This window comes from Bos mutus, chromosome 1 (genome assembly GCF_027580195.1).
Source record: "Bos mutus isolate GX-2022 chromosome 1, NWIPB_WYAK_1.1, whole genome shotgun sequence".
In the NCBI taxonomy this organism is placed as follows: Eukaryota; Metazoa; Chordata; class Mammalia; order Artiodactyla; family Bovidae; genus Bos; species Bos mutus.
Genome location: NC_091617.1, coordinates 66,061,338 through 66,074,835, shown reverse-complemented (window position 1 = coordinate 66,074,835; position 13,498 = coordinate 66,061,338). Strand labels below are relative to the sequence as shown.

The following is a 13,498-nucleotide window of genomic DNA, read 5'->3' as shown; positions in this document are numbered from 1 at the left end:
AAATGTAAATGGCAGTTCAACAATACAGAAAACCATGGTCTGAGAGCTCCCCTGGGGGCTAATAACAAAAGTAGTTGCCATGAGTTGCATCAGCCAGGTACTGTACCAAGAAGAAGCTAGTCCTTATTGTCATCTCCATCTTACAAGTGGGACCAGAGATTAATATGTACATACCTAGTCCAGTGGCTGAGCCAAGAGTCCAACCTCTGTCTGTTGGTCTGACCCTAAAGCCTGTGTTCTGAAACACTAAACAAAAATATAGGGGGGAAAATATCATGAAGGATGATACAGCTTTCAGTTTTGTGACTCAAAGGAGAAGATTATCTTAAAAAGTAACTTATATTGTACCCTGAACAATGACCATTCCTTCAGGCTTTTTTCAGTGTTAACACTACATTTTAGGGCTTCCCTAGTGGCTCACATGGTAAAGAATCTGCCTGCAATGCAGGAGACTCGTGTTCAATCCCTGGGTTGGGAAGATCCCCTGGAGAAGGGAATGGCAACCACTCTAGTATTCTTGCCTGGGAAATCCCACGGACAGAGGACCCTGGCGGGCTATATAGTCCATGGGGTCGCAAAGAGTCGGACACAATTGAGTGACTAACACTTACTACATAATATCCATGTGGAAGTATGTGCATACATGTATGTATACTCCTGTAGTCTTTTTTTAAGCACATCTTTTCCTCGTAAATGAGTCTTTCAACAAGGACTTTATGTTCAGAAAGAATAGAGGGTAGTCTGCACACTTCACAGGGGGCATTACCTTGGCAAGGTCCCTACAATCCAGAGAATGGATTTGTCAGACATCTAGAGTTGACCTGGCTCAGGAAGACCAGCGTATACTGAACTCACAATAAAGTGATACTTATGTTCACACACTGATGAATTTCCAATTCATGAATAACAATGAGCAAATAACTCCCCAGCTGACCTATATACTGTGTTCATTAGTATTTCATGATGATAAGGTTCCTGGGTGGTGCTGAGTATGTACAAAAGGCAATGGATAGTCCTTCATTTGGTTATTTAACAAATATGTGTTGCATATCTACCTTGTGCCAGACATTACATCTCAGAATAAGAAACTCCTTACTAGGAACACTCCTCACAGTCTTCACACGAGTTGTTGGTCTTTTGTGGACAGAACTGGGAAAACTGCCAAGTTCTTGCCATTTGGATATGCATTTCCAAACTGCTTGTTATCCACACCTTCTAAATTTTTGGTCCTGATTAAGTTACAGTTTTCTTTCATTTTCAATTCAAAAGGCTTGCCTCATTGATTTCTAACCCAGGAATGCATACTGACTTTAAGTGAATTTGGAAAAAAGCTGATTTTTATCCATTTTGTGTTTGACAGCTATTGTTAGTCCATTTATCAGCAGATAATATTATCTTGTTTATTTTGGAGGGCAGGGAAGCTCCTCCCTGTTATGACCACTCCAGGTACTAAATAAATATGAGGGCTTTTTTGTTCTGGAAATAGCAATTGCAAATATAATTTTTGAAGAAAAACTGCTACAGGTTAAGAAACTTCATTATTAAAGTTCAGATGAAATGAAGATTCTAGACTTTACCTCATTATCTACCATCTTTTTCAATGAAGAATTACTGCCAATTGCATCAACTTTAAACTAAGAAGACCCTGTGCATGGTGGTTCCAAACCCCAGGAGAGATGAGTTTTTTCAAATGGATACTATGATAAAGGATCTACATGGCAATATACATAAATCTCTGTGTGCATACTGTCATATAATAATAATTAAAACAATAGCTAACATCTTGAGTATTTACAATAGCCTGGGTACAATTTTAAGCACTTTATAAGAATTGATCATTCAGACTACAGTGTGGTATGCATATAACTTTTAAAAATGAATTTGTTTTATTGATTACAAGAACATCTGCCACTATTTGTCTTCTTCAGTGATATATCCACACCTTTAGTTCAGTGCCTAATATATAATTTGTCATTGTTGTGGGGTGTGTGTGTGCTCAGTCATGTCTGACTCTTTGCAACCCCATGGTAGCAGGGCATTAATATCTATGAATGATTATATTTTGCTTTGGGATATACATTCTCCTTTTTTATGCCAGATTTTAAGAGTTTTTCCTTTCCATTTTTCCTATACTTGTTTCCCCTATATGTTCTAATAGATTGTAGTGCTGCATTGGCTGTTCCCGAGGACTTTCTTAAAGGTTGCTTTAGATTTGTGACAGTGGGAATAGGGGATGACAGAGTGGGTGAGGTCAGGTATGGCGAGTGCAAGTAAAGAGAGGGATTTTAATGACAGTAGCTAAAAGCCCCACTTAGGACTCTCCACTCTGTTTTGCTTCTTGCAGGCTTTCAGTGCTGAAATGGAAAAGAATAAGTTCAAGCTGCAGGGTCCCAACAATTACCCTGGTGGTGAGTAAGAAACTCATGGGTCTAGAAATATAGTCTCCCACCATAGGCTCATTCTATTCTTGATCATCTGAAGTAATGGAGGGGAGAAAATGAATACATAAGCCACATATGTTTCATTGTGCTCCTGTCTGGATACCTGTGTGCTCTATACCTGGCCACAATTCTATTTTTGCTCATCCTAGTTTCATGATATGAACAGAGAGAGGCTAAGTTACAGTCACAATAGGTAATCCACAGTGTGAGTAGTCCATTCACAAAAAGCTGGCTATATTTTTTCATGAGCTTACTAAACCAGTTAGTCTTTCTGTTTTGAATGGAGTGATGTCTAAATGGGGTTATTCATTAGTAATCATAGAAAATACATCTCAGTAATACCAGATAATAATAAGTAGATTAACCCAATGCTAGTCACCCTGAGTAATCAGTGGGATCATGATGGAAACTTTAAAAAACAAATAAAAATATGTATGGCCCAACTCTACAGATTCTAATTCAGGAACTCAGGGTCTGGGCCAAGCATGTATATTTTTCAGTGCTTCCTGGTCAGTTTGGCTGCTGAACCAGATTTGGGAATCACTGGATTAAACTAGTCCTGGTTGTTGTTGGAGAAGAATTAACTTTGTCTTATAACTTCATTCCTTTAGAGGAGTTTGAGTAGACTGAGATGGAATTGTGTCATGACAATTTAGATACGTAGTTCTGAAAGAGTCTTTTTTAAAAAAGTAGATTTATTTATATATTTTTAATTTTTTGGCTGTGCTGGGCAACATGTGGGATCTTATTTCCCTGACCAGGGATCGAACCTGTACCTCCTGCAGTGGAAGAACAGCGTCTTCAAAAATGGACTGCCAGGGAAATCCCCTGAAATAAATTTGTAATCCACAACATTCTATAGATGTTAAGAACCCCAGACATTCAACCAGCAATAGAAACTTTTAGGACATTTTCCATTCAGATCAAGATGATTTGCTTATTCCCTTTAATATAGGAATTAACTTATGGACGTTCAGTGTCCAGCAGTGTTGAAAATGAAGAAAAGGGAACTTTAAGAGCTCTGGCCTGTGAATGCACCTCTTCTGAGCCCATTTATCTATCCTGTATAATGATGATAATGACAGTGTGGTGAGAATAACTGGAGATTATATATGTAAAAATGTTCTGTAAATTATGCAGCATTAAACAAAGGCCAGGGGATAAATAATGAATGAGAATCTGATGGACAAACTCTTCAGGTGACCTAGAAGAGGGAGGGATGCCCTGTAGCTGGAAGGGTGCAAGAATGAATTCATGGACAAGACAGTTCTAAGTTGTGCTTTGAGGATGGCAAAATTTTTCTTTTTTCTTACAGAATCTTTTTTATTGTTATTAAACTTTATTTTATTGGAGGATAATTGTTTTACAGTGTTGTGGTGGTTTCTGCTATATGTCAATGTGAATCAGTCATAATTAAATATATATATATACACACACACACACACACACACACACATATATATATACACATATCCCCTCCCTTTTTAGCCTCCCTTCCCAACCCTGGCAAGATTTTTCAATGGCCAGAGTTGGGTTGGTGGGGTTAGGGCACCCAAAGTGAAGAAAACTCACAGAAGCAAACAAACGTTGTGCATATTTGGGAAACCACGGTGAATGCAGGGAACCTAGATAGGAGGAGTTTTAGGAGACAATAATATGGAAGAGGAACATACAAATGTCCCTATATCATGAATCTGAAAAATGGGGCCAGGCATTGCCATTTACTTCAGTAATTCTTGAGGATATCTGTAAAGGAATTATAGCACAGGTTAATAACTGACATTAATGATGATGATGACCTCAGATAATTAAGGAAAAGTTGGACTATTTAGGGAGGCAGAGAAGTATGCTTCCATTATAAACATTAAACTAACCAATACAATGAAATATGTTTTGGTGCTGAAAGAGACTCCATTAGTGTTTTGAACAATTTAGTTACCTGGAAGAGCAACTCTTCTCTCCTGATAATGATGGATAAATGAAATATCACCATGTATTTTTAAAATTTTCTCCTAAAAAGTAATATAAACTCCCAAATAGAACAAGGGTTTTTTTTTTTTTTTAAAGTATGTCATTGATTTAAGAATCTCTTGTCATTTCTTACAGTTGTATAAAACTTTGGCTTTTATTGTTACCAGAGGGAGGCCATTCTCCCTCTTCTACTTCTAGGTATGTCCTGGTACTTTTTCATAGCTCCTGATACCAGCCAGTTACTATATGAGTGGAAAAGATGCTAATGACCGCTAATGAGATCCTGAGGTCACTCACTGGGAAGCAAGATTTTGAGCACTGTAGTCAGGTTGCCTGCATCTACAAGCTTCCTGGACACCACTTAGTCCTATAACTATGGGCATGTTACTTAATAATATTTCTGAATCAATTTCCTCATTTGTAATATGGAAACTATGAATAGTACCTACCCATCTCATAGGACTGTGAGAATTGGAAACAGAATACATATAAAGTACTTAGAATAATGCCTAGAAATAGTAAGTGTTCAACTTACTTTTTCCCCCTCAAAATATGTCTCCGAGATTCATCCATGTAGCTAAAAACTCCATTTCATTGCTATGATATTCCATCCTTGAAGGACATCTGGGTAGTTTCTAGTTTTTTGTGAACTCCTTGTGCACATCTTCCGATAAACAACTGCAAAAGTTTCTTTAAATAATATAATTATAGGAGTGGTTGTCCCAGTTTTACATCTGTCATGAATATATAGGAATTCCAGTTGCTCTATATGTTCTCCCAAACTCTTGATATTGTCAGACTTAGAATTTTTGCCAATCTGGTTATTTTTCATGTCCCTGATTATCAAAGAAGATGGGCATATTTTCACATATATATGGGCCATTTATATTTCCTTTTCTATGAAATCTTTTGCCCAACTGGCTACTGGTGTGCTTGTTTTTCTTAATAATTTGAGGGAATTCTTTATGTATTCTAGATACTGCTTCATCTAGCAATTCCCCCTTAGCTAGTCCACTGGCCCCCTCCTTTTTTTCAGTTTGGATTCAGTCACTCTAATCTATCAGAGATTCTTCTTCGTATAAATCTTTTCTCCTGTGGAGGCAGATTGTGGAGAGAGGTACAGTGGGTGCGTCGGAAATGAGTTCCATTTCCTTTTCTGGTGCAATATATACTGTGTTCAGTAGCAGTAGCTATAAAGCTCCAAATGCTGGTTATGGAGTTGCAAAATGTCCTGTCATAAAACAGATAAGATATAAAAAGGAATCTCAGGTTATGAAATTATGGGTATTTCTTTCTTTCATTATACTCTGATAATTTCCAATTTTTCCATAGTAAACATGTATATTTTTTATAATCAGAAATACATGACATTTTTTAAAAAACAATTTTCATTCTAAGTTCTATGGTTTTCAGAGATGTCTGATTTTAAACCTGGTGGTAATAAGAGTTTATGGAAAATCCTATCTAGTAAGAAATAATTGTCTAGGATGAGATTACAAGGTGAGCTCATCTGTAAATTGATCAAAGCAACACAGCAGGGGCAAGACATGATAAACTCTGTGTTCCCAAGGAGACTATAAGCTATGTTTTTAGATTTTCTTTGTACCCAACACAGCTCTTAGAGATAGGTACTTAATTGAAGCTGCTACTGTTAAGGATGCTTAGGGCAAACACTGGCTATGGTGGTTTAAAACCCACTTGCCTTCTGTAGTTTCTTATGATAGTGTTTTCAGTCCCCCAGGAGACCAGAGAGAAGAAAGAAAACAGATTTCCTGTCATCAGTCTGATGGGATCCTACTGGGAAAAGATAGATGAGGCCAAAGCGTGGATCCAGAGGATACTGAGCTCCAAGGAGTGCCACATCACTGAGGACAAGCACATCCTCTACTTCGGAAAAAAGGAACACGATGATTTGTCTGTGCTTCAGAAAACCTTATGCATCTCTATCTCAGAGATTGTCACCCTGGGAAAGGCACATTTAGAGATTAGAGGAGCTCCGGCTAACCTCATTGAGGCAGTTATAAACATTGAACAGGTGCTATGTAAAGTTCAAGAGGAAATGGCAAGAACAAAGGAGCAAGTCCTTTGGAGCTTGTCAGGTGAGTAACTTTCTATTAAATTAGAAAGTCAGCTCTTCCAGCTTTTGAGTGTGAGCATTCATATATGTAAGTGGGTGAGAGAAAGAATGGAAGGAGAGAGAGAACAAACTATGCTGGGTCTGTTTTAGGCCATAATCTTTTTTTTTTTTCTTGGTAACCATAAAAGGCCATAAACTTTTATAACCATTTTTTGACTCTACCAGCAAGGTTAATTATTAGTAAATGAAAACACACACACACACACATACACAATTGGATTTACTGATGATGACATGGATTGCCTAAGAGGCAACTACATGCAAAACCCAGGGTATCCCAAGCCCAGGCTCTAGGAAAAAAAAGTACATCCCTAATTCTTCAGATGGAACATTCAGATACAAACACATTCCACTTATTTAATTCATTTCTTTGAGTTTTATTGGAGTTATTTATTGCTGGCAGAGTTAAGAGCCCTAAAATTACTTACTCTGAGCCTTCTCACCAGCGTAAATTGTTCATCGGTACTGTGAGATCCAGTCAAGCATCACTCATTCAATGGGGCAAAATCCATCAGGATAACTGTGAGAATTTGGGTCTCGAGAGATCCTTTAACTTAGTCCTAGAGCTCACTAGGAAATTATACCATTAAAAATATTGCCTTGGGAGACTGAGGCTAATTTTTTCATTTATTTGACTAATGTAAGCAGGTTAGTTATGAAACAGGAAGGTGAAAGTGCTGTGGACACAACTGGGTGAGGCGCCTGACCCAGACTTGGGCCGTAAGGGGGAGGTGTTGGAAACGGAGAAGTGAAGACTAGGTGGGAGTTAGTAAACAAAGAAAGAACTTCCAAGAAATCAGACCATCGCTAGGCCTAGGTTATGCAAGACTTTATAAACCACATGAAAATATTCAAAGTTTTTCTTGAAATACGTGGAGAACCTTGAATGATTTTAAGCAAAGACAAGGTCAAACTTGTATTTTAGAAAGATCACTGGTTGTAATGTGGAGAATGAATTTAGTACAAAAATTCAGATGTATAATTTCAAAGAATACCTTATTCTCGCCATGTGTTTGTAAAAATAGTTCAGGCAGATATAGTCGAAGTGAGTGGGAGTTCACAATAAATGTTGAGTCTATATTCCACAGAAAACCCAGTGTCGAAAAACACGGACAAAAGTAATATTCAAGAATGAGACCCAATATTATGATTTCTACTGAGCTTTTGAAATGTAGTGAATGTGGGTCTTTAAACTGACATTGATACTTCTTAAGAGAACAAGATTGAAAATAATACTGATCGCCTATAAAGCTTGTGACATTAAGTTCGTTCATAAAGTTGGCCTACTTTCCCAGCTACTGGCAATTTAGTCATGTAAGTCCCCTGCTGTGCTGCAAGGTGGCATTTTTTGGCAGTTGGTGACTAAGCATATTATTCCACAGCAGTGTTTCAGAGGTTCATAAACCCTTAGCCCCTTCTAATCAGGTTAAGATCTTCATTAACAAAATGGACAATTTTGAAATGAGTTCTTACTATAGGGAACATCAGCTGTCCACATGAACAGTATGTTTTAAATAATAGAAGTTAGGCATCTCCTCTTTAATGGTGCTCTTCTAATCTTTCCTGGTGAGTGTTCCTGATAGCAGGAGTTTGTGGATCTTTGAGTTTCCAGTGCTCAGCCCAGTGCCTGGCATGTAATAGGAACTCAGTAAATGTTTGCTGAACTCTGAGATGGTTGGATGGCATCACTGACTCAATGAACATGAGTTTGAGCAAACTCGGGGAGATAGTGAAGAACTGGGAAGCCTGGTGTGCTGCAGTCCATGGATCTTTGGTTTCCAGGCAAATGAGTAGGAGTAAACTGAATTAGTGCATCACTGCTAAACAATGGCAACAATATTATACTTGATAAATGTGAGTCATTACTCTCCAGATTTTTTTTTTGTCATTTGCCACTTAGTGTATTTCATTTTGGAAGTTACCTCAATTTTTAAATAATTTTGTTAATACATAATTTATATACCATGAAGTTCATTCATTTAAAGTATACAATTCAATGGATTTTAGTATATATACAGAGTTGTACAGTGATTGCTATGATCTTATTTTTTTTCATTTTTCACTGGAGAATAATTGCTTTACAGTGTTGTATTGGTTTCTGCTATACAACTCTCCACATTTAACTTACAGACTCTTCCTTTGAAATGTCCTGGCATGGGAGTTCTCTGCTATGGAGTTATATCCCTCCTGCTCTCTTGCTTTCCAGAGTTACAACTTGGCCCTCTCTATGAGTTTCTCTGACTTTATAACATGTTTTTTTTGTGGTTAAATTGAGCATACTCAATTACATAGTGTGCTGGGGATTAGGTCATTTTAGTATATTCAGTCTTACGTCAAAAAGAAAGTAAACTGAAAGAAAAGAAGCCTTTTGGCAGGTTTTCATTTGTTCACTCATGTATAGATATTTAGTCCAATAAGGAGCTCCTTTGGGCAATGAACGGTTGTCCCTTAAATGTAAAATTGGAATGAAGGAAAGAAATTAAGGAAGGAAAGAAGGAAGAAAAAGAGGGGAAAGGAAGGAAGGTAGGAAAGACATTACATCATAAACTCAATCTCCAAATTTTGTTGTCCTTGGCTGGGTGGCATATGAACAACATATGTACTAAATGTTCTGCCTTGCCCCTTACAGAAAGCACTGGGGAAAGCCAGGTTTATAACCTTAGGTCTGTACTTACTAGCTTTGTGTTATTGAGCAAGTCACTTAACTAATATGAGTTTCTATTTTCCTCTTTGTAAAATTGTGTTAATTATTTCAGTGGTGGTGTTGTAATACTCAAATGAGGTAGAGATATGAAACTATTTTTGAAAACTTTGAAGTGTTACATAAATGTCTTATTGTTTTCCATCACTCCTTAATATTTTCTTATGTTTGTCTTTTTTTGTTGATTGGCATCCTGGCTAGAAATATAAACATTTCCTATTAGCAAAACAACTATATGTCATCATTACGGCATTGATAGGGAAAATATATATTAATGCTCTTTTTCCTCTTACCCTCTCAACTTCATAATCTAAATCAATCTGGGGACAAATTTATTACCCACCCCCCATTTTATCCTATGATTTCTCATGGAATTATAGCTGTCATTGCATGCTGTAAATACATGAGGCATACAAATTAAACTGCTAATCTTCTCCTCCAAATTTTTTTTATAATTTATTTCATTTAATTTCTGCTTATTTATTTATTTGGCTGGGCTGTGCTGCTTTTGGGATCTTAGTTTCTCAATCAGAAATTGAACCCAGGCCCTGGCAGTAGATACACCGAGTCCTAACCACTGAACCACCAGGAAATTCCCTCATTTAATCTCTTTACAAACCTTTTCCTCTCATAGATCACTGAGACAAAGTTTTATGTTACTTACTTTTAGGGCAGCACACTGATCAGCAACCAGAAAACCAGAATCAAATGAAGGAAAATACATTTCTGAAATGGCTAACGCTTTCAGCTCCAGAAATTCAGGATAAAAAAAAACAGTTTGAAGACTGTGGTTTGCGAGTTATAAAGGTATACTTAATTAAGGGAAGAATTTGACTCATCTTGCTATCATTTGGTTCCACAGCCAGAAGAAAAACTTGCCCACTGATGACTAAGCTAGTTGCTCATTGTCCTGCAATCCTAGGAGTTCGTCTGAAAGGAGGGCAGGGATGGGTAGGGATGAGGGGTATTGTTGGAATCAAGTGGTAGAAATGATGTTAGGATGTATAGAAGCATAGATCAAGACTCAGAGAAAACTATCTGCCTATCTTGAAACAAAATGTTTTATTACATAAAATATATGTGTATATACATCACATAAAATATATATGATAAAAGAAGCATTTATCACACTGTATTGTAATTGCTTACCTATTTTTATCTCTCACTAAACTATAAGCTTTAGGAAGCAAAGACTGTGTCTGCACTTGTCCATTTCATTACTAGTTCCTGGCACATAGCGACAGCTCAGTGAGTTTTTATTAAAGAAGGGATAGGGAATTTTGAAGAGATAGAAGTCAAAATAGGAGAAAGTTGGAGTCAGGAGAGACTCTTCTGCAACTTTATATGAAAAGCATATCACATGCAAAGTAATAAACACATAAATAATAAACACATAAATAAATAAATAAACACAGTATCAGGCAATTTAAGTAGCATTTCTCCAGCATCTTTTTCAGTTTTTCATTTCCTTGGGCTGTAGGTAGAGAAGATAGACAATGTGCTTCTCATGGCTGCCTTCCAAGAAAGGAAGAAAATGATGGAAGGGAGACCCTCTGGAAAACCTGTGAGCTACAGGTTGTTTCAGCAAGTCCCACATCAGTTCTGCAAAATGGTATGCAGAGTCGGCTTTCACCGAGTGTACTCCATGCCCTGCGGTAGGTGTCAGCCCCTCATAGTTGGCTTACTGTATGTGGGAGTTGGTGAGCAGACATCAGCAGGTGACTCACCACTAATAGCATTGTTGCTTCAGTGAGGGCGTCATTTACACCTGGGATTTAGTGGTAAAGTCATTTGGAAAGGGTAATATTTAAAATTTATCTTTTATGTATTTTGTGGCTGGTGCGTTTTATTTTGATGAAAGTGTTTGCAGTAAGAACTACAGTTCACTGTTTTTCCCCTTTCTGTGTTTGTGGCCTCTCTACAGAGAGCACCTTGGAGCTTTTTTTTCTTCTCTTATCTTGACAAAAAATTATCAACGGTACCAAACCATCTTCCTCCTTAATTAAAAGAGCATTTTTCTGAATTTAATAAAGTTGGTCTTTTCTCTTCCATCCTTTTCATTTCCTGTAGCTGCTAGGGAATGAATTAGGCATCATCTGGCAGGTGAAATGAATATTTTAAGTTCCTTCCCAGTTATGGGAGTCCTATGTATAGTAGCTTCTATGTCTCAGTTATACAAAAATATTGCATATTTTACCTCTGTATTTTCCACTTTAAATCTCTCCAGATGAAGTTAAGAAGTTTTTGTAGCCATCACAGAGGATACCTGGCAATGCAGCTTGGTTTTGCCTGGTCTATTAAAGATGTAGCTCTTGATCTTTACCTTTCAAATATGTAGCATGATCCTTGTTGTAGAGCCTACTCCAAGTCTTGATTTCTGGAAAGCATAGGGTCTGGGAATCATCTTCTCTTTGCCCCACAGAAAACATAAGCAATACCTACGGTAAAAATTGAATATGAACAATTTTTCACCTAGGAATACAAACTGATAAATGAATCCCCACCAAGAAGTTTTTGAGTATAACCAGGAAAGTGATAATCAGTATGGTCCTTTCATTGGCAAAGTCTTAAAAATTCATGACTCCCATTTGCTTCTAAACCCATTGTAACTGGCTTTTCTGCACTCCACCAGTGCTCCTTCTATTTTAACTTAAACTACTCTAAAAACATCAAGATCCTCCTATTTTCCAAATCCAGCAAGTGCCTTCTTTTCAGTTCTGTGACAGGTACTGCTAGTTGCCTACCCAATATCTATATATATTTCTTCTCCAAACAGCTAAGACACACACCATTCTCCCAAGGAAGACAGTCCCAGACACTCATCTTGTTTCCTCAGTCTCAAGTTCAGGCAGTCTTCTCTTAAAGCTTAGAGGCAAAGCAATTGTCCTAATACACTCATTGTATAATGATGTGAGAGCGAGCAGGAAAATTGCGATAAGAACTCCCCATTTCGAAAGGGGAGAAGGAAAACACACAAGTCACTGGTCTGTACCACTAACCACATGCTGCTGAACTGGAATAGTAAGAACTCTATTCGGGGAGTGAAGTAAGACCCTTGTTTGCACTCTGGGGAAATCTTCATTTTGTATGCTGCCTTTGGTCACTTCTAGGTGCACTGCTTACCAGGGCTTGCCCCAGGGGTCTAGAATGCTCCCAGGCTACTGATAGCTGGACTTGTAGGGTTTTTTTTTCAGCCATACAGCTCCTTTAAAAACTAAGCAGCATGAGGCCTGTTTGTTTCTGGCCAAGTTTGTTCTTTTTAATCCAGCCAAAGATCCTGCCTCCATCTAGTCTTTAAGCCTCAAGATACCAGTCTTTTACCTACTGGCCTCTGTGCTCGTCTCCCTAGCCTTTAGCTTAACAGCCACTACCTTGAGGCAAATCAGACAGTAGATTCAGTGGGGAGATACTACTCATAATGTGACTTGTGCCTATGTGTCTGGTGAGAATGCTTAACTGCAGGTGCCTGAAAGAAGTGTCCTCTGCTAGATAAACCACGCTTGTTGTTGTTCAGTTGCTCAGTCATGTCCGACTCTTTGCAACCCCATGGACTGCAGCATGCCAGGATTCCCTGTCCTCCACTATCTCCAGGGTTTGCTCAAATTCATGTCCACTGAGTCAGTGATGCTATCTAACCATCTCATCCTCTCCTGCCCCTTTCTCCTTTTGCTTTTAATGTTTCCCATCATCAGGGTCTTTTCCAATGAGTCGGCTCTTCGCAACCGATAGCCAAAGTATTGGAGCTTCAGCTTCAGCACCAGTTCATTCAGTAACTGCCTCAGGGCTTGGTCGGAAGTCAAGCTGTGGGGTTGGGATGTGATGGGGTCAGGCTCTGACTGTGTCTGAGGCCCAGTAAACCTGACATTTTTTTTTCTCTAATATTCAGCCATCTTCTCTAACAGACAGGCAGGGTTTTAGCCCCTGGCATTGTATCCAAACTCTAGGACACTTGCTCATACACAGTAAAGTGACTGCAAGCTGCAGATCTAGAGATGTTTCTGTTCCTCACTGTGGGTGTGTCTCGAGGGCCAGAACTAATGGGGCAGGTGAATGATTACATGGCATGATTTCAGGGATACCAGGAAAGCTGCCCTGGGTCTTTGCTGCCGCACAGGCTTTTCTCTAGTTGCAGCAAGCAGGGGCTATTCTCTAGTTGCAGTGCGCAGGCTTCTCATCACGGTGGCTTCTCAGGAGCACAGGCTCTAGGGCGTGTGGGCTTCAGTATTTGCGGCTCCCAGCTCCAGAGCA

General features: G+C 38.4%; 1 protein-coding gene across 8 annotated transcripts in view; it reads left to right on the top strand.

Annotated features, from left to right (window-relative positions):
- The window catches only part of PARP9 (poly(ADP-ribose) polymerase family member 9), a 29,706-nt gene that overhangs the window by 15,081 nt on the left and 1,127 nt on the right, over positions 1-13,498 (top strand). For all 8 annotated transcript variants that reach the window (XM_005893415.2, XM_070370110.1, XM_070370118.1 and 5 more), the window contains 4 exons: positions 2,345-2,408; positions 6,146-6,511; positions 9,921-10,057; positions 10,731-10,905. In XM_005893415.2, coding sequence (XP_005893477.2) covers positions 2,345-2,408; positions 6,146-6,511; positions 9,921-10,057; positions 10,731-10,905 — 742 coding nt within the window. The remainder of the gene's footprint in view (positions 1-2,344; positions 2,409-6,145; positions 6,512-9,920; positions 10,058-10,730; positions 10,906-13,498) is intronic.